Consider the following 22,593-nt stretch of genomic DNA (forward strand, 5'->3'; position numbering starts at 1 on the left):
ATTTGTACATCGAGACCTCTCGCTCGAGTTTTTTTTTAGTTGTATCGAGTCCTCTCGCAAGATACATTACTAAATTTTATTTTTATTTGTATTTCGAGACCTCTCGCTCGAGTTTTTATTTTTATTATTATTTTTTAGTTGTATCGAGTCCTCTCGCAAGATACATTACTTTATTTTTAAATTTATTTATCGAGACCCCTCGCTCGAGTTTTTTCTATAGTTGTATCGAGTCCTCTCGCAAGATAACTTACTAAAATCGTTTTATTTTCATATCGAGACCTCTCGCTCGAGATTTTTTTTTTTTTAGTTGTATCGAGTCCTCTCGCAAGATACATTACTTAAGGCTAGTTCATCCTAGGAGACATTTGGTCTCGAAACGTTCTCAATGTCTCCCATTTTATTCGGGAGACAGCAGACTCTCATGTTTCCAAAACAACAGACAACAAAGATCGTCTCAAACAAAAATCGCAATTTGGGCATTTATTACTGAATGTAATGAGTGAAAGTCATTTATTCGAAGTTATTTCTTTTTTATTTTTTTTTATTTAGATCCGAGAACTCCTACTCGATTTTATTATTGAAATTCGAGACTTCTTGCACTACTTTTTGGATCAAAACATCTTACTCGAGTTTTAATTTTATTTATTATTTTTGATCAAATATTTTTATAAACAGTTTCATTAATTTTTATTTCGCACTGTAATATCATGAGTACGAAATTATCTGAACGCCATCTTGGCTCCATTCTTGTAGGGAATATATTTTTGTATACTTACTTTTCAGAAGCGAATTCCGTCCCTCTGACTGCGCCATTGTAGTGACCTCTTGTCACAAACTAGACATTTTGATTATATAAAAACGCGAATTTCACAAATCACAACTAGAATTTCGCATCGAATGGAAACGTGACTTTTGCTTTCAAAATTACTCAACTGAATGATCTTGTTTATTTTGTATTACACGCTCGTACTATGTATTCAAAATTTGGGTAAATCGGAAATGCTTATTACAGCAGAAAATTACTCATTTCCGAAACGAATGGAATTATTAACACATGATAACGAATTCTCATAAAGCGTTAACTAGCTATTACTCTGTCACTTCCCTCTTAGTCTTACTTACTACAATAAATAGGGACTGTTACCTTATATTTATTTTTGAGATATATCACCGTGTTCTTTAAAAAGTTTTGAGGCAAGTCCTTTGTTCGCCAAGCTTGTCAGGTCTGGCTTGTCCGGAATAATATCTGAAGGCTGACGGGAATACAACACGAAGCTCTGTGGGCCGATCTGAAACAAAAGCAAAGTATTATGAAGAGAACCAGCACAACTAAATGAAATCTAAGAAAACACTTACCATTTTGTTCCGATTTTCACATATTGTGCACGAAGCAGAACTTGTTCCTAAACGGCAAAACAGCTTAACCTCAATAAACGGATTCGTCAAATATTTACTTTTTTTCGAGATGATTTGTACCGTTTTGTTTAGATCAATCCAGGTCAACTTCACCTCGCAACGAGGTAAGTTTTACCTTATTTGGATTTACCTTTCTTTCTAAGTGGATTATACTTTTTGATTCAGCTCAATTCAGGTGAACTTCACCTCGCTACGAGGTGAAATTTACCTTTTTTGGATTCACATTTTTTCTCGGTGAATTGTACCTTTTTTCATTCTTCGTTTCAGGTATATTTTACCTCGCTGTGAGGTGAGTTTCACCTCGAATAGGTAGAAGTTACCTTTTTGGCTTTTGCGAGCATTCACCTTTGCTGTCTCGGTAAATTTTACCTTTTTATTATTTTCCGTGTATAATACTATACGAAATAAGCTAAGGGTGATTCCTTAGCAACGTCAGCCGTGCGATAGCACAAAGGACAATATTTAAAACAAAATTCAATGCGCAGCGTGAGGACTCGGTTTTTGGCTTAGCTTCAAACACTTTAATGACCGTTTAGCAAAAAGCACAAAAAAATCAACATAATGCAGACATTTTTCTGAAAAAAAAATTAATAGCTTACCCCAGGCTTAAAGGTTAATCCAAACAAGTATCAAGAAATCAGGAATAGTTCTGAGTTTATCTTATAAAGATCTTAAAATGTTTACGGGGATCGTTACAGCCTGTAACTTACAGGTCACTGCCAATGCAGATTTTTTTTTTAATCAGGTTTGTTTATTAAGGCATTTTACTTATAAAGCTTTATTTTGCCGAGTGGTTCACTTTATTAATCTATGTTAGTAGCCAATGCAGATGTCACTTTAAAAAAGCTGAGTAAACTATGAGGAGTATCGTTTCTGCAGTATGGAGAAAGCATTATCGGAGCATTCTTTGTGAATGTCCCTCTTTTATATGGAACAGGATTGAAAGAATCGGCTGTGATCTTTGCTGTGATATACTAGATTCCTACGAAGTTTTTTCAAATGGTCCTAAGAAGGTGAACAACTTTAAAAACGCAAATAATACTATTCCAAATCTAGAATCAAGAGAGAGACTATACAAATCTTTCAAAGTGATCATCCTTGACTTACCTTATTAAACAAAGGACACACTGCAAAAGATCAACAACTGGTCACAAGGACCTTACACGACGATCAAACAATGCGCTCGATGTCAGTAAGCCTTGGGATATATAGTGGAGCCGCACACCAAATTTAACCTCGAACCATTTGCCCTGCCATTTAAACAAGAAATTAAAATCCGTCGATACAAGAAGTAAAGAATATCGGGACTTCAAAGCTTCGACGCCTGGCCTGAACCATAATTGTCGAAGGTGGATTGTGATATAGCTCAGTTGTCGAACTAGGTTTGATAAAGGTTGGTTGAAATTCGGGTTTATGTGAAATTACCACCTTGAGAGATATGAGTGCATCACGTTCAAAGTTGTTTATTGATCCATCAATTGTTTCAATTTATTTTCGCTATACCGTTGTATTTATTTTTTGTTCCATTTTATTTTTTTCTTCAATATTTTAATGTTATTCATCTTCACATTTGTTCTCTCTTTCTCTCTCTCTTTTCTAGTCTTAGGCATTTTATTTAGTTTTTGTTCTCCTACTACAAACACAATATATAAAATTATTAGTTTTTTTCCTACTTACAACAAAATTTGTTACTCTTGCTTTCTTTACTTTTCTTCACTTGTGTATGTATGCATGTGTGTGTTGTGAGTGTATGTACGTGTGTATTTCTTTTGTTGATTTTCAATATATATATTTATGTATTACTGTAATCGCGCTTGTCGCTTAATGCAGTTTAATTCTTGCTTCTCTTTCTCTTACAAAAAAGACACCAAATTACTTCAATCACTTAATATCGGTCTATCCATCCCCCAGGGTTCGGCTTCAACCGGAATACGGGACACACTCTTAAAGTATCTTCCCGACACCCCAAGTATATAAATGAATTGTTTCTTGCGTAAATTTATTTTATACTTTCTCTTTAATAGTTATTTGCTGGCCATCATTATTTCTGATGTGTGTATAGGTATTTAAAGATGTATGAACTTAGTTTTCTACATCACTTTTAAACTGTTTCTTGCTCCATCGTTTCCTTTGCTTTACTTTTGAGTTATTATTGATCAGTTTGAATTGCACTCTCTTCAAAAACGAGAGCGAATCCCACAGATACAAAAATAAAAGATTTGATTTTTATTGTTGTAGGTATAGTTGCTGTGGACAACATATAAAGCAGTAGGATTGGGCTTTGGGAAGAATAATTGTATTCATGTGATCAGAGTCGCCTTCCGCATGCGTTCGTTGTCGGTCCTGTATTGTTCGAATTGTAAATTCAAATAACCGCTGCTTTTTTTCTACAAGGAACAATGATATGGGCACTTGACATCGGGTAGATGATTTTTAATAACTCATGTTTAGCAGAGCTGACTTTGATGGTCATATTATTTTCAACTATGTAACGCTTTTTTGTTACTAGGAATCAGTTAAGCAGAATGTCCATTAAATGACTCAAGTGATCACATTCATAAACATGGTTTTTTGTTATTCAATACAAATAATAATTATTTGAGATTTCTGTTCTCGAAAAAGATGACTGCTTGAGAAATGAAGCCAATGATTTTGAACATTCTATCAAAAAAAGCTTCAAGTACGTATTCCGTTAACATACGATATAAGAAAAGTGGTATATCCAAATCTGTTAAGTATTCATTCATCGAAGATTCCTGTCATAATAATGGCCTTCGGTTGTTATGACATTCAAATTTTTTGTTGTTGAAAAAGTCAAGGCACATAAAAAAATCCAACTTGGCATCAGTAGCAACATTTCTCAAGAGCCATTTCGTTTACCATTGATTTTACTGGGAAATCGAATTAGTTTTAACATAGTTTTTGTAAAAAGGATCCTCTCAAAAGTATTGAGTGGCTTAAATTTTACTCAGTTTGCAATTTGCATACTAATTTTCCATTAAATTGGTTTAGGTTTCTGCCACATATTTCGTATCTGAAATAGTTTATTATTTTTGTGTTATGCTCTTTTTCTTTTGTAAATTAGTCTTTGGTTGTTTTCACTTATTTCTTTACGTTTATGTATTGTGTCATAGTTTGTATGAATATTTTAACGCTTCATTTCTTGTTCCACGATAACATTCGTTTGCTAAATATCTCGATAAAAGTGGTGGCGTTTTGAATGATCCAGTGTAAATTGTGTGAGTGTTGTTCGTCAGACACTTTCCATTCGTTATTGATTTTACTAAGCACAGTTTGGAAACTGAGAGATGAGTAAACAGTGGACTAGGATGAATAGAAACAGGGTTATGTTTAATTAAATATTTATATGTTAGTAGATTTTAGTGACAATTTTCTTATGACGATGTCACATTTTCGCCCATTCACGTTTTCCAAGTGAATACAAGGGTGGTTGTAAGAAGAAAAGGCTTGTTTCTTTGTTGCTTATCGTTCCTAAATGTTTTTGTCGCAGCTTTACATATCTGGTTCGATGCTATTACTACACAAAACCATATAGTAGTGAATTGTCAGATTTTATCCTTAATAAGTGATTAATATATATCGTTCAATGTACAAAAAAGCACTTTTGTTCTTCCGTTTCATTTCCTTTCAAATCCTTTCGTTTTTATTAACCCTAAAGCGGTTTTTATCCGAATCCACAAATTTCTCGTTTTACCTTTTTTATGATATGAAGCAAAAATATTCATTGAATTAACTGCAATCAAACTAGAACGAATTGAGGACGAATTGACCACAGTATCTATAATTTAAATATGTTTTGAGAGATTTTTCGTATTCTGGTTATTTGCAATATTGTTTCATATGTTTGGTGTGGTATGTGGCGTTGCTGATTTATTTTTCCTACAATTGTATCTGTAGGATGTTGGAAATTTTTTTTTATATTGACATTAGTAGAAATTGATAATACATCATATGTTTTAATGTTGTCAAAGACCCAAAGGAGTCTTTTTCATAAAAAAAGAAAACATTGACACCGGTAGGATTTAGGTGTTAGATATTTTTGTCTGATATTTTGATTTTTTTTTGGATATGATTGAAATTTCTAACCGATTGTTCAATTTCGTAAAACACAATTAATTAAATATGCTCGGAAATATAAAAATTAGCCTTTTTCGAAACATACAAAATCGTTTTTTTTTCCGAAAATTCAAAGTTTTCCGGACCCAAAAACATTAAATGACTTACATTCAAAGAGAAAGTTTGAAGAAACTATGATTTCAAAGTAATCGATGAATTCCTTTGAATTCAGCCACAGTATGTATATAAGAAACCCAAATACTATTATTTCACTAGCTACTTGCTAGCATTATCAGTAAGGCTGTTAGTTATTAGCTAGTGAAATACTAGTATATGGAGTTTTCAAATACAGTGGATGAATTCAAAGGAATTTATCGAAATGATACTTTGAATTCACATGAAATGATTTTTTTAAAGCATTCAACTTTCTAAGTTTTGGTCATATGAGCAATAACCAATTTTTAGTTCTATAAACGTTTCATTTCAGGATACTTTGGAAAATTTAAAGATTTTGATCGAAGCTGAATTTGGAAGCTGAGGAAAAAACAAAATTTTAAATCACACAAGATAGATATTTTAAACACATTTCAGTGGCGTTATTTTTTAACTTGAACTAAACAGGAAAAACCTGAAAAAAATATTTAGAAAAAAAATAGTTTTTTCTGTGGCAAAAACAATAAAAAAGGTAAATTATTGGACATGATTGCAAGAACAAAAGAAATGCACAAAACAAACATTCTACATGTGATCATCAAAACATGGTCACATTTGGTCAGTTCCTCAAACCCGGAGGAATTCTTCTGATCTTTTTATTCCAAAGAAATAAAATAGCTACGTAAGACACACAAGGTTTGCTTCTAGCTGGAAGAACGTAACAAACAAACGTGTCTAGTTTAACTAACTAACATAAGAAAAAACAACTTAAGAGAAGCCAATTTGTAATAAGAGAAATAAGCGCAAATTTTGATTCGTAATAGGTGATTGTATGTGTGTAGTATTATCATCCCAGAGCGACATGTCGTGCGCCCCAAATTACCTTGGCCTAAAATAAATACAAATATCTACATTTAAACAAATTTGTGGAAATATCAACGTTCCATGTTCAACCTTATGGAGAGTGCCGAACTTGACCTAAGCCGAAACGTTTCTCGATGATTGTTAGAGCAGGCACAACCCGCATATTTCGTGTTTTGTAGGAACGTATACTTTCAACATCCCAGCGTGACACAAATGGGGACACGTCACATTTGACTCTTCACATAACTGAAACCCTTTGGCAGTTGGCACTAATATCTCTTCGATTACTCCAATCGATTAAATTAACCATTTTATATTGAATAGTGTAACATTATAAGTTGGCACTCCATGTGACCGGATGGATAATCAGTTTGGAAAGAATTTTTGTTGCCAACTGCTGGTATCGAATTAGCGACAAAAATTGTTTCCCCATTTGTGCAGCATAATAGAGTATCTGGTTTTCGATTTGTATATTGTGTACATATGGTGGTGGTAGTGGTATATCCTTATGCATATTTCTAAACTATTTGGCTCGAAAAGCTTGCGAAACTGAATAATTGTTTCATTTGAATACATAAATATTATTCACAGGATTTGTAGTTACTCTGGTTATTCACGAGTTTGTAACGTTAACTCATATTCGTAGAAGGAAAATTACGATAGTCTCTATCTTGTATGTTCATTGGCATCGTGGCATATCCCATCGAAGAAATTCGATACAAAATAATTTGAAAAATAATTCTTTCAAGAAAAAAATATGATATTTCTATTAAAAATAATAGAATAAATGATAGAACAAGAACAAAACAAGATTAAACAAGCGCTTCAATGAAATTTAAACCCAGAGAGGATTCCGGAAGTCGCCTTCCTGGCAACTTCCTGAATGCACATGGCTGAGCGACATCTTAATCGTCGTCACTCTCGATTACTTCTTCAACTTCATCTTCTGACACGTACATGATATCTTCGTTAGGATCGTTTTCAGCTTTCCCTGCGGGGCGTTTTGCACTTCCGTTTTTTCGGAAGCTACTGAAGCGAGACTTGCACACCCTTCGGGGATTTCTTCGCTTGTTTCTTCTTATTGCTTTGGTGCTGCTGTTGTGAACATCTTCATCGTCGTCGAACTCGTCATCATCCTCGTCGATGTCATCCTCATCATCATCTTCATCGCGTTCGCCCTGCCCGAACGCTGTTATATCACATTCTTCTTCGACCGTAGGGTTGGTTGATTTCATCAAGTCAAGCTTCTCTTGCTGTGTACGTTTTTTGCGGAACTCGTACACCAACGGATAGATGTGCTCTATTGCAGCTTGTACATTGGCAACACTTGCAGCTGGAAGTAGAAAAAGGATTATAAGTATTTTGTCGACAAATATTTAAAAAGCATAAAATTAAAAAAAATCTACGCGATTCGAATTTGATTTGGCGAGCAAATCTACATCGTGTTGTGTCCAATAAATTCTCACCACAATTTATTTTGGAACGTGGGGTAGGTGCTGAAGAAGATCCTACGCCGTTTGGCATGAAATAATTTAGCATAATGCCGTTTGGCATAATGATTATTTGGCATAAAAAATATAAAACTTCATAAATACACAAAATATTGTAGACAGTTAAAAACATCTACATATCTCGCGTGATCTTTCATTACGTCGTATGAAACATCTCAAGAATTCACAGAAAACTGATGCAAAAGTTATCAAAAAAGCTTTAAAATTTGTATCTGACATATAGACTACGTTGTCCAGGCTACAAATATTCTAAATGAAAAGAAGTTGCGACTAGTTTATGTCAGTTTTTGTATTTTTTCCTAATATGTTTACATTTTGTTTCATACGACGTAATGAAAGCTCACGCGAGATATGCTTTTTTTTCTATTTGACGAGATTCTAATTGCACCATGGTGACCCGGATCGGAGCGAGTCTCACAAACGGACCGATTACTGTCAAAGTAATGGTTGTCAGTTTGAATCTGTCCAATTTTTATCTGATTTCTGTTCGATTTTTCGGACGATTTCCCCGCGCCAAAATGACAGAAATCGAACAGTACGGATCGGCTCGATTTTTATTCGAATTCGGTTAGATTTCCTTGGCCGGGTTTTCATCAGTCGAAAATGAAACGATCAGTTTTCAGATCTCATAGCAACCATGGTTTCGCTTTGTTTACTTGTCAAAGCTGCAGCACATGTGAAATTCTTTATTTTTCATTAAATTTTTTCGATCCGTTTTGGTCGGTTAGAAATTGTTTCCGTGCGCGAATGTCGAGACGGATTTGAGGTCCACTGCCGCAAATCGAACAGGTGAAGAATGTGCATTTTGACCGAAGCCAACGGGGAGGAAGATGCACATCCAAGCTTTCCTCTTATTTTGCACGGAATCGCGCAGCACATAGGCGGCAACATTCAAGACCCGTCTAGAAGTGGTCAATACGGATCTGAAAGCATTTCGGGCTATGAGATTTTCCCCCAAAAGTTGAAACTATACGAGTGCTGTTTTCTCTAAATGTTTGTATGTCATGTTGACACACAGCAATTAACTGCCGGATAGAAGAACCGATCGGAATTTGCCGAAATATAGTGATCCCAACTTTAAGGCACACATGTCCTCGCCAGAAAATTGAAAATTTACTTCGTTTTAGATGAAACAAGGAGAATTCTTAAGTTTTTACGACGGAAAATGTATTCAGGTAAGTGTTGCTTAAGTTTTCAAACTCAGTTTAGTAATAATTTTTACTTTTTTCAGCTTCTGGAAGTGCTCGAGTTCGAATTGGAACCTATGACGTTGATTTTGAATCTCGGTGCAAAATCTATGATACAATATTCAACAATGAGTCACAGTTGCGAAATCATATGAAAAAAAAAACGTTCTGATGTGAGTATATTCAACGTTAGTTTTTTAGAAAAGTAGATATAAGATATTTTCTTCCTTCCAGAAACATTGCTATTGTTTCCGCGAGTTAGTGGACCGTCACAGCTTCGAAGCCATTTGGTGCGTCATAAGAAGGAAAGAATGCATCCATGTAAGCATTGCGATGTCAGCTGCGAGGAACGGTCGATGCAGACCGCACACTTAAAAAACCATGCGAACGAGCGGCCGCGCGCTTCTAAATTTTGTGGCAACACCAAGAGTTCGTCAAAGGATCCATACCGGGGAAAAGTCGCACATTTGTATCTTCTGTGACAAAGGTTTTACCCTTCCGTGGTAGCTGAAGGTCCACACGAACGAACAATCATTCGAATGTCGCTGTCAGAAACGATTCAACTAGAATGGTACCCATGATACATACTCGAATTCACACGGGCGAGCGACTCTTCAAGTGTACCCAGTGCGAAAATACCTACCCGAGTCAGGGTGAACTTGGCGTGAGTATCATTTTGTTTGCCTAATCACGTTACATTTAATTTAAGTGCTTCCTTCAAATTTATTTTTTTTTTCAATTTTAGCGGAGGCCAAATCACAAGGGTTCGTTCCTGCCGGATGTGTCTTCAAATTTATCGCGGAGCCGACATGCAAGAGGACAATCCATTTAAATTACAGCTGGAGAATAGTTGTCCAGGCACAAAGACACAGGCACAGAGGCACAGCAGCAATCGGCTCGTCCAAAGCAGCAGCATAAGTGAAATTACAACATTTTTGCGATTATTATATCTTACATATATATGTACAAATTTTTCTTTTTTCAAAATAAAGAAACACTGTAAAATGGCTGGAAAATTCATATGATGACGCAATGATGAAATAAATAAAAACAAATTTCTACATGATGGCAATTCGTTCTAAATCGTTCCAATTTTTGTTTGGATTTTGGCCGAAATCGAACCAATTTTTGTTCGAAATTGAGCCGATTTGGTCCGAAATCGGACCAATTTGGTTCGAAATCGGGATTGGATTAGAATACGAACTGATTGTTCTGACAGCTCACTCGCCAAAACTTATCGTCGTCAGGAAAGTTGTGTCACCAGGGCACTGAATTCGTCGGAAATCGGTTGGATTTCTCGTCAGAATTCTAACCGATTCACGGGTTGAACAGACCGAAATCCATTCGATTTCGGTTCGTTTTTCCGATCCGGGGATCCATGACTTCAGGATGGCCTGTCATTTTTCTAGATATCTTCAAAGCCCTAGGAAGGCTCCGTGTTTCTAGATGTCGGCACCACTAGCAGCACTGCTCTGATTGTCAATAAGCAGCACCGTGTGTGACTACCTTTTTCCGTCGAAAACAAATTGAAAAGGTTTCCCTCGCATTGCGCGCATTATAGAGAAAGAAGTTTAAGTGGCCGCGTTTTAGCAGTTTTCTCGGATTATTTCCCGCATGAGAAGTATCACTTGGTGAAGTTAATTTGCTATTGTATTCCTTAAACCGTAAGTTGCCTTTTGATACTTTCTTGTTAGGGTATTATTTGCTAACTAGCGATTCAATATTGTTCGTACAGTGATCCCACCATTCCGAACCCATTCGATTTGTAGACAATCGTTACTTTGCCAGATTGTTTCGTTAAACGTAAGTAGTTATGATTGTTACGATAGATTGATTCTAATTAACGCTTTCGAAACAGTGATACCGTTCCGATACCACTCGATTTCGGCAGCACTCGACAAATAATCTGACAGGAATTTAGAGCATTGCTGACCGTAAGTTCTTTTTACTTTTTGACTGAAAGTGAAATTCGATCTTAATAGTTTGTTTAATGTTTCATGTTTAGTGATATCCTCTCGGAAATTAGTGTCGAGCCTTATTTGAAGTAACACTAGGTCTACCCAAAGCTAGAGATAATCCCCTTGTCTGGTCCGCAACGCGAAGCGTCAGGACCATACTGTCGCAAACTGACGATTAATCTGAATCATTATTCAGGATCTCGCTTTAACACGTCCGTCACTCACAAGATTAGACCAACAAATAACTGATTTGTGTTTTTGTTTACACTTTGAAGTTTATATTTCAGTGTTGCCACATATTTCTTCTATTTATTTTTATAACCTTTATTTTTATTCTGTACATTCTTCATCGTACACTCAATTTTATAACGTTTGTTTCTGTATACATTCTGCATCGCATATCCACACGTATGTACATAATTTTAGTTCGAACGCCTAGCGTGATGAGGCTTTCACGAAGTTTCGAACCACATTCTAAGGGCGGCCCCGTCTTTTTTAGTTATTTACTTGGTTATTTTTAGTTAATTGCATTCCGTCTTTTTTATTACCTATGAATTTATTTAAAACTATCAGAACTTGCCAAAAGTAAATGCATTATTTTTTATTTTAAGCCGAATGACCATTATGCCAAACGGCCATTGTGTCTAATGATAGTTATGCCAAATAACCATTATGCTAAATTACTTTTAGGCAAAACGGTATTATGACACACGGTTTTATGCCAAGTGACTTTATGCTCTGCTAAAAGATGTACAATCTCTGAAGAATACTTTCTCGGAAATACCATGTAGTACTGGGCGACTTTTTTCAGCAACCTTCACCCCTCTTGACCCTGAATATGACGACAAGGGCTGGCTTTTACTAATCTGTTGTTAAAATAACGGAATGAAACATATCTAAAACAACCAGGGGTTAGGGGTTTCACATTTTTTTCAAATTTTTGACGAACAAAAAAAAAATAGTCTAAAAAACGTAGTATACATTTCACCTCGGACGGAAAAATTGTTTTAAAAATACTGCTACAAAATTCATGTTATTTCCAACATTTTGCAATCATAAGATTTAGGATACGTAGACAATAGAATCTACTACAAACTACCTACACGCTTTACTGTGAATTTCGTTCGCTCCGATTTGCTCTCCCACCCCACAAAATCACCCATCGTTCTCGGAGAGAAAACAAACGAACAAACACACGCGTTCTGCTGACGATACTAAAAATTCTGGAATGATTTTCAGTTTATAATTTGCACATTTTGGTGACACATCATACACAGAAAAAAATATGGACAATTACGTGTCATTGAAAATGGTTACCTTTAAAATAGTTCAACCTGTAATTTCGAAATCACGTAATTTTCAATTGATTGGTTGAAAAGTAAATGATAAATCATTTGATATTACAGCAAATGTCCTGTAACAAAAAGGAGCAGGACATGTACTGTAGCTTTACAGGTGGAAGCATTATTTTTAAGTGAGCACATTATTTACAGGCTGGTTTGAATTTTAGGACTGTAAAATTCTAGTGATTGTGGCAAGTGTTAGTGAATGCAGTTTACATTACTTTCCGTTAGCATCTTTTCGCAGACATCAGATCGCGTGAATTCCAGTAATAAGCGGCCAACTTTTTAGACTGCAGGTTTTTTGTTTTTCTTCGAAGAAAAAAAAAAGGTTATACTTGGTAAGTTCTTTTAAATTAAATCGCTCAAAAAAATCAATTTCATGACGTTTCGTAGACATCGAGAGCATTTTGCGTACAATCTGATTTGTTTTTGTATTTGTAAGAAATTTTATTTCATAATTTCAGATTTCAGGCCAATTTAAGACCAATCCACTATACAAAGAGGAACTGATGGTAGAGACGAGGATTGGCAAAACTGCTCTCTTTTTGAATGCCTGTGGATGGATTCCGATGGCTTAATTGATAAAGCTCGGTGAGTACAATTTTATTAGGTATGAGTTTTTCTGTTGATTGAGGGTACATTTTGAGTTAGTGACATACACTATTCTGATCTATTTTCAAACACATTCCAGTTTAGTTCCTCAAAATGTTTTTTAAATTATTATTTTTCAAGATTTGTCCTGCTTATTGTATTTCAATCGTTTGTCAAAACAATAAAAATATATAGTAATATTAAAATATAACAGACTTCAGTTTTGAAATTACATACTGAGAAAGACGTCGTGTAATGTTTCTCAAAAACTAATTCCAGGAGCATAAGCTATTCGTATTTAACAAACTCTCTGAAGATTTTTTAGCAATACAACATTTTAAAAGTTTAATGGTTTTGTTATTTGATAAATAAAGTTTTTCCGACTAGATATCAACGTATAGTGGTTAGATTGAATAAACAACTACTTAGAAACGATTGAAGCTAATATTTTTTACTCACCCTGAACCAACAAAAGCGTACCACTCAAAGATTACTCCTGGAAAATATCCTGATGAAATAGGAAAAGTATTGGAGTACGAACCAGACGCGAATACATTCTCATCATAAAAAGTTCACATCTCAGCTGCATGCCTAATTTACAAATTGCCCGAAAAAGATCACGTATTGTTATCCCTATCATACAACGGCATAAAATACGAAATGAAAATTCAACAAGCTCGTGTTATAAAAGAGAGAGGATAAAATGATTCGGTAAAGAAAGTTAAAGTTGAAAACTGTTCACAATTTTGAAATATGGGATCAGAGATAACAATTTGGTTCACGATGTCGTAATCAATGATAACGAGCCCGAACCATACAGTTGTTTCTCGAGTTTAAGACTTCCTTGAGTTTCCTGGAACTGTATGCAGCGGGGGCGAACATTTTGAACTGATGCTGAACCATAAGATCTAAAATCTCACCGGGAGGGAAACCCTGTAGGTTGGCCAGACCGAATGGGTGTCGTTGTATAGGCGAACGCAGCTTTCGTCGTTAGCGAGGGCATGTTGAAGGTGTCCATGTCACTGCTGACTGCTGCTCGGGAAGTTTTTTATCTGTCTGGTTTGCCGCTTCCGATTTCTCTGATTCTTTATAGCACCTAAAGTCGAACTTTTCTGGAATTTCACTGCGCAATGTAAATAAACACAAGATGACATTTCAAAAGAGATCATAGAAAGGGAACAAAGTAAAAGATACAAATAAAAAGAGATAAAGCAAAATGCCTTTTTGTTAAAATAGCACTGTTCATGTCACTAAAATTCTTGAACGGTTCAAAATTTCTTGCAACAATTTTAATTTGTTTGTTGTTTTAATTATTAATTCTTGTATTTTATTTCCGTGCAAAATATTACATTTTTTTTTAATCTGTGTGAATCTTAGAATAAAGCTTCTACTACAGATTTCATTTCTTTTCCAGATTTTGCTGATAAAATATCACAACCAACTCAAGGAAAACAAACCGGATCAGTAACAGCTAGACCTGAGCCGAGCAATCGGATAAAGACGCAAAAGGTGGCAAAAGATCGACGACAGTAGCAGGGCTGGTAGCGGTTTGACAATGAAAAAGTAGTGACTTTAGTGACCAAAATTTGAAAAAAAGTGACCAAATAGTGACTTTGAGGACCGAAAAAAGTGACCAAATAGTGACTATGTAGAACGAAAAAAGTAACTTTGAAGTACATAAAATGTGATCAAAACAGGCCCGGGCGAAGGACCCGTCCAGGGGGGACTGATAAACTAAATTTTGGAAACATATTACAATAAATGTTTCAAATTTTCGATAAGTCAAGAAAGTAAGAAATAAATTAGTTTCAAAAGAATTTCTTAGCAAATTTAAAATTAAAAAAATCTGAATGCTAACATAAATGTCCAATCTTGTACAAAACTTACCATGAATAGATGTTAGAAAAATCATAATAATTGTTCATTTTTATTCATCTAAATTTGGAATTCTTTTCCTCATTTTCAACTGGAAGTTTAGTGAGAAATTCCGCAGTAATTTTTTAATTTGAACAAAAAATATTTAATCACGATTTAAAATGTGAATTACCGATTACTGAATAAGAAATGAATTTTGAACAGAATTTATTCAATGTTCGATGGGTTAATTTAATTTGATAAAAAGAAGAATATATTTATGATTATTTTAAAAGTGCCTGTTATATAAGCCAGACATAAAACCTTTAATGAAGTAAAATCCTCCAGTTATCAAAATGTCATTTTTGAAGCTTAAATAATAACTTCATGTTCAACTACACTGACACAGAAATGTTAGAAAATGAGTAATTACGTGAATGATTAAAACTGATGAAAAATTCAAAATAATGAGTTCAAAACTTTTGTTATTAATATTGAAAGCACAAATTTAGTTAACATTGCGTATTAAAATGTATTTTTAAAGTTGCTACTTAGAACAATTTTTCAAACTTTTTAGAATATTTTTAAAAATCATGATCGATCCAAAAAACATGATTTCATATAAAAAAATATTAATAAAAAGTTTTTAAATTTTCAATCGCAGGTTTTTAAGCTTTAAATTACAAGCTCTGAGTATTTTGTCTCTTTTGATTAAAATATTGGGTCCTGAAAGAACAGCAGGTTGAAATTTTGTTTTATTATTAAAAATTTGGAGTTAAAGGCTTATGGTTGAAGAACACGAAAATTCAGAATTTAAAAACAAGGAAACAATATTTAAAAAAATGTCTTTAAAATTTAAAAAGTTTGATTAAAAAAAATCGGAAAGTTGATTAGAAAATTAAAAAAAAACTGTACAGTAAAATTCGAATAGAAGATTGAAAAAACAATATGGAAATAAAAAAGATTAGTTTTTAAAAACATTTCAGGAAGAGTTTTTTCAATAAACATGTATCACTATAACCATTTTGGTGCTTATTTTTATAAATTATTGATTTGGTAAATAGTGTCCTAAATTAGAAATTTTGTCAAATTCAGCCGAACACATTTAGTTTTGGTGATAAAGAGTTTATTACTAGTAAAATCAAACATTGATAGATAACTGATAATGGAAAAATGTCATTACAGGTATTTTTGACATCACAGCAGAAAGTGTAAAAAAACCTGATTCTATTTAAAACTCATCAATTGATTCAATGATTTTGATTTGAGTTTTTGTTAAAAAAAAGTGCAGAAACTTCTCTAAAGATTTTTAATTATTTTCAAGTCTTTTTTTTTGTGGCGTTTGAATAATTATTTTCAAAAGTCATTTCAATAACAAAAGCTGATAGAAATATTGCATACATATTTAGATTCGGGGAACCCAAATTAGTTGATATTACCGTTTAAATTCATTGCACCTAAGAAAAATGTAAATTTTGTGGCCTTGTGTAAATTTTTAAAACCCTTTTTTTAAGTATTAAGAAGACCAAAAAACACGAAATAAAATTGAGTATGAAATTGTTTTTTTAAAGAATATTTCATATCAACATAACATTTGTTATGACATTAAAAGATTTTTTTAATAAAAAAAATGGTTCGTTTCAATCTCAATCTTAGTTACACTTCTTAATAAAAACCTATTCTAAAGACGAGATAGGGTTTTTGTATATCAAGTTTTGAGTTCCAATACAAAAAATTGATTGAACTTAAAATTAAAATCTACAATCAAAGTTAGTTTCAATTCATGAACGTCAAATAATGTCGTAGATCGAAATGTCTCAAGCCAAGGGTGATTTATGCCGAAATTCCGCCGGAGGCGAAAAAAAATTCTAAATGACTGATCAAGTAATTTACCGTTACTACCGTCAATATTAACACGTGCAATTCAAATTACTCTTTCATTGGTATATTTTCGGTGAAAAAGTTACTTTTGGTGATAAAAGTGACCATTTTTCGGAAAATAGTGACTTTAGTGACCAAATGATGAAAAAAGTGACTTTTTAGTGACTGACCCAAAAAAAGTGACCAAGTCACTAAAAAGTGACTCGCTACCAGCTCTGCAGTAGCGGCACCGATGGAGATGATTCGATTGGCGACGACGACGATGAGGTCGTTTCGGCTGATTCTCCGGGGGTTTTCCCCGGATTTTAGCAACATTGTGTCGCAGAAAACGCACCGAACAATCTGTGTCGATTGTGCCCTTCACGGCTAAGGTAAAAAAACCATTAAAACATGGTTCGAAAATTATTCTTTGATGTATTGTTATTGTAATTAATAAATAATGTGTATACGAATACAATTTGTTTAATTCAATTATGCTATTTCATTCTATTATAATGAATAAAAACAATAAAATTACGTGCAGATTATTTTACTGGTCGCTGAAATTACAGGCCGCTTGTAATTACAGTTTGCTTGCAATTACAGGTCGCCTGTAATTACAGGCCTGTAATTTTAAACTTGCCTGTGAATTGCATGTCCTCGATCTGTAAAATTACGGTAAATGTCCTGCTCCTTTTTGTTACAGGACATCTACTGTAATTTTACAGAAAATATTTTTTTCTGTGTAGCGGAATTTTATTTATTTCATAAGAATGTCAATTAAATTTGCCTTTCATTGAATATAGGGGAGATAAGGGCATAATGGCCACCTTAAGAAAAACGCTTATTTATCCATAGAAAATAGCTATAATATGGAGGTTACATTATTGTTTCGTGTTCAGACCCTTGAAAAGCCTATTTCCTAACGGGCTGAAACTTGAAAAACAAGATGAAAACGTTAAAAATTGCATTTTTAAAAAAATTGCCAAAAGCTGAAAACCAGCCACTGTAGGGGCATAATGAGAACCCCCCCTGGGGCAGTATAAGCACCATTAATCAAGGCACGACGAGCTTTTTCTGCCGGGGAATCTAGCAGCGAATTCAACTCGATGAAGTCAGGTGAGTCGTAGATTCATCAAACAAAGCAATATCAAAATAATCTAGGTCTGTTTGTAGAATACAAACAATTCACACCCGCTCATACATTATGTTTCTGGTGCTTTGTTTGGTGGATGATGCTACTAGCCGTATAATTTAACAATAAAAAAAAATCGATCATGAATAGTAAATGTGAAAAAAACACCTCGAACAGAAATTGAACTGTTGTCTTTTGATTACCTCTCCGACACCTTACCAATAGTCAAGTTGTGGCTCTATAAATCAGTTTTAATTCGCTGCTAGATTCTACGGCAGAAAATGCTCATCGTGCTCTATATGCCCCGAGTCAACAAATTTAAGTAAAAACGTGTTTAAAAATTGATAAAAGTTGAAAATCAAAAATTTTATGATGGTAAAAATTGAGAAACAATATGTACATCATGAGAACCTAGCTGTTTTTTTTTATATCTCTGAAAAGATGATAAGGAGATTCCTGTTTTTGTGAAAAATTATTGCTATAGGAAGTACGAAACAAATCCTCATGAAAATTTATTTAAGAAAATATGTACTTTTGTAGAAAAGAGTAGTGCTTATTATGTCCTGGGTACTCGTTATGCCCTTATCTCCCCTACTTTTAATTGGTCTAAACAGTGAACACTCATTGAAAACTGAGTTCAAACTCAAGGAAGATTACAAAAAAAGAATAATATTTCAAATTCCAAAAAATTACCGCAAAATAACCAACTTTGTAGTAGATTCAATTCTCTACGTATCTAATGATTGCAAAATGTTGGAAATAACATGAATTTTGCAGCCGTATTTTTAAAACAACTTTTTCTTCTCTAAAACAGTTTTAAAGAGGTGAAATGAAAACTACGTTTTTAGATTACTTTTTAAAATTTTTGGCGAACAAAAATTCTTCAAAATTTGAAAAAAAAGAGATGAAAATTATTTTCGATGTTCCATCGTATAGCTTTTAACTTTAGCTTTCATAAACTCTAAATCAATATTTTTTGAGTAAACCATATGCGACTTATGTTAGTTTCAGTAAGAGAAGTATTTTCGATTTTTTATTCCAGATGTTGAATTGCGAAGAAGCGAGTGAATATAACTGTAGAAAATGTTGGGAACATTTTTTACTGACATTAAAATATTTCTATTGACATATTGACACTCAAGAGCGGATCAGGGTTAATGATATTAGCTTGGACAAAGAAGAAAGCAGTAAATTGTGGCGGAAGTTTTCACGAATAGAGGCCACCTCGGATCTCTTGAGAATAATGATAAAAAAATTCAAAAGAAGTTGCCAAGGAGCCGTGTAGGAGCCCTGGCACAGATTGGTCCACTGAACCACCTGATGCACCAAGGAGTAGGTGGCAGAGGAGGATCTAGAGGAAGCCAAATGTATTACTTCTTAAGGACCATCAAAGAAATCACAATCCAGGAGAATCGCAAAGAAAGATCGCGACTCTCTTGTTGTTAAAGGCTAGCGTATGGTTAAAAGAAGAATTATGAACGCAAAAATTATAGGTGAAGCCAAAACATCCTTAAATCCACAACCTCAACAGGTGACAGACCTTCATCTTTGAGGCGAGAGAAGGTAGAAAGTATGCTGCCTTGTTCTGGAAGCTACTCTCGAAACCTGAATTATCTGCTCTTAGTGAAATCATCAGATCTTGGATGAGTTCACCACTGCGGAGGAGCTCAGGAAAGCATAGCACCGAACCAGTGGGCCATGTTGGCATACGCCGATCTCTTTTCCATTCCGAAAGGTTAATGCGGCACTTAAGAACCGCTACCGGAATACTGAAAAAAATGCAACGCTGCTACAATTGTGGGAACTTTGATCATCAACCCCGGAACTGCAAAGGCCCGATCTGTCGCGTAGCAGTCAGATGAAGCTTAAGATAAGCAAAAATTAAACGAGTATGCAGAATTTAATAAAAATGCATGTAGAACAAGTATGGTAAAGCCTACGAAACTGCCCAGCATAAAAAAGGCAAAGACCGGCCAGTAAAATTGAATGTAACAGTGTAATCTAGCTAAACTAGAACCAATACTAAGTGGCTAAAGTCTGGTTTAGATTCAGTCAACGTAACAGTGCGTTTTACAGGGCTGGTAGCGGTTTGACAATGAAATAGTAGGGACTTTAGTGACCAAAATTTGAAAAAAAGTGACCAAATAGTGACTTTAAGGACCGAAAAAAGTGACCAAATAGTGACTATGTAGAACGAAAAAATAACTTTGAAGTACAAAAAATGTGACCAGTCAGGCTCGTGCGATGAACCCTTCCGGGGGTGTTTTCAAAATTCAAATTTAGATAAAATTAATAACAATACCAAAAATAAACAATTGAAAAGGAAAGGGTTTTCTTACACCATTTGTCACTCATGTTCAACACAAAAACTTAAAAAAAATGACTGATAAACAAAATTTTGGAAACATATTACAATGAATGTTTCAAATTTTCGATAAGTCAAGACAGTAGGAAATAAATTAGTTTCAAAAGAATTTCTTAGCAAATTTAAAATAAAAAAATATCTGAATTCTAAAATAAATGTCAAATCTTGTACAAAACTTAGCATGAATAGATGTTAGGAAAATGATAATAATTGTTAATTTTTATTCATCTAAATTTGGAATTCTTTTCCTCATTTTTAACTGGAAGTTTAGTGAGAAATTCCGCTGTAATTTTTTAATTTGAACAAAAAATATTTAATCACGATTTAAAATGTAAATTACCGATTACTGAATAAGAAATGAATTTTGAACAGAATTTATTCAATGTTTGATGTTTTAATTTAATTTTATAAAAAGAAGAATATATTTATAATTATTTTAAAAGTGCCAGTTATAGAAGCCAGACATAAAACCTTTAATAAAGTAAAATCCTCCATGTTCAACTACACTGACAAAGAAATGTTAGAAAATGAGTAATTATGTGAATGATAAAAACTGATAAACAATTAAAAATAATGAGTTCAAAACTTTTGTTATTAACACTGCGTATTAAAATTTATTTTGAAAGTTGCTACTTAGAACAATTTTTCAAACTTTTTAGATTAATTTCAAAATCATGATCGATCCAAAAATATGATTTCATATAAAAAATATTAATAAAAAGTTTTTAAAGTTTCAATCGCAGGTTTTTAAGCTTTGAATTACAAGCTCTGAGTATTTAGTCTCTTTTGATTAAAATATTGGGTCCTGAAAGAACAGAAGGTTGAAATTATGTTTTTTTTTTATTTAAAATTTGGAGTTAAAGGCTTATGGTTGAAGAACACGAAAATTTAGAATTTAAAAACAAGGAAACAATTGTTTAAAATATGTCTTAAAAATTTAAAAATTTGATTAAAAAAAATCCGGCAAGTTGATTATAAAATTGAAAAAAAACCTGTACAATAAAATTCGGTAGATTTATTTAAAAAATTGAAAAAACAGTATGGAAATAAAAAAGATTAGTTTTTAAAAACATTTCAGGAAGAGTTTTTTCAATAAACATGTTTCATCGTAACCATTTTGGTGCTTATTTTTTCAATTATTGATTTGGTAAATAGTGTCCTCAACTAGAAATTTTGTCAAATTCGGCCATTTAGTTTTGTTAATAAAGAGTTTATTACTAGTTAAATTGATAGATAACTGATTATGGAAAAATGTCATTACAAGTATTTTTGACATCACAGCAGAAAGTGTAAAAAAAAACTTGATTCTATTTAAAGCTCATTAATTCATATAAAATTTTTATTTCTAAATAATATGTTTTTGATTTGAGTTTTTGTAAAAAGAAAGTGCAGAAACTTCTCTAAAGATTTTAAATTATTTTCATTTCAATAACAAACCCACCGTACGAGGAAAGGTGTGCTCTGATATGTCTAACCTCACTCGAAAAGCGGCGCGTCGAACTGCAGCAAGGTTTTATATTCGACACATTGACCAACCGTATTGACTGTGCTTACATTCTACAACGTGTTAACATTTATGTACCAACGAGAACACTTCGACAACGTCAGTTTCTTTCAATTCCTCACCACCGTACTGCCTTTGGCCAAAACCACCCTATTGACAAGTGTTGTGAACTTTTTAATTTAGTGTATAATTTGTTTAATTTTAATATGTGCAAACGTCGTTTTAAAATAGACTTAAGCAGAATTTCCTAGTTTTTAAGTCATCAGTCTGTACGGTAATTAAACCAAAGACGAAATAAATAATAATAAATATAAAAGCTGATAGAAATATTGCATTCATATTTAGATTAGGGGAACCCAAATTAGTTGAAACTACCGTTTAAATTCATTGCACCTAAAAAAAATGTAATTTTTGTGGCCTTGTGTAAATTTTTACAACTCTTTTTTTAAGTATTTAGAAGAACAAAAAACACGAAATAAAATTGAGTCTGAAATTGTTTTTTAAAGAATATTTCATATCATCATAACATTTGTTATGACATAAAAGATTTTTTTCATAAAAAAAATGTTCGTTTCAATCTCAATCTTAGTTACACTTCTTAATAAAAACCCATTCTAACTAAAGACGAGATAGGGTTTTCGTATATCAAGTTTTGAATTCCAATACAAAAGGTTGATTGAACTAAAAACTAGAATCTACAATCAAAGTTAGTTTCAATTCACGAACGTCAAATAATGTCGTAGATCGAAATGTCTCAAGCCAAGGGTGATTCATG

The 22,593-nt window shown here is 33.4% G+C and overlaps 1 protein-coding gene and 1 long non-coding RNA gene across 2 annotated transcripts in view; one reads left to right on the forward strand and one right to left on the reverse strand.

The window, feature by feature from the left end:
• Positions 1-2,869: 2,869 nt before the first annotated feature.
• Positions 2,870-22,593, reverse strand: part of LOC129743919 (TATA-box-binding protein-like) — a 48,771-nt gene continuing 29,047 nt past the window's right edge. The window contains exon 4 of the mRNA XM_055736161.1: positions 2,870-7,843. Within this exon, the coding sequence (XP_055592136.1) occupies positions 7,416-7,843 (428 nt within the window). The 3' untranslated portion in view covers positions 2,870-7,415. The remainder of the gene's footprint in view (positions 7,844-22,593) is intronic.
• Positions 8,423-10,271, forward strand: LOC129743920 (uncharacterized). The gene is made up of 4 exons (XR_008736733.1): positions 8,423-9,196; positions 9,253-9,381; positions 9,443-9,872; positions 9,954-10,271. It is a non-coding gene; the product is annotated as an uncharacterized LOC129743920 (long non-coding RNA).

This window comes from Uranotaenia lowii, chromosome 2 (genome assembly GCF_029784155.1).
Source record: "Uranotaenia lowii strain MFRU-FL chromosome 2, ASM2978415v1, whole genome shotgun sequence".
In the NCBI taxonomy this organism is placed as follows: domain Eukaryota; kingdom Metazoa; phylum Arthropoda; class Insecta; order Diptera; family Culicidae; genus Uranotaenia; species Uranotaenia lowii.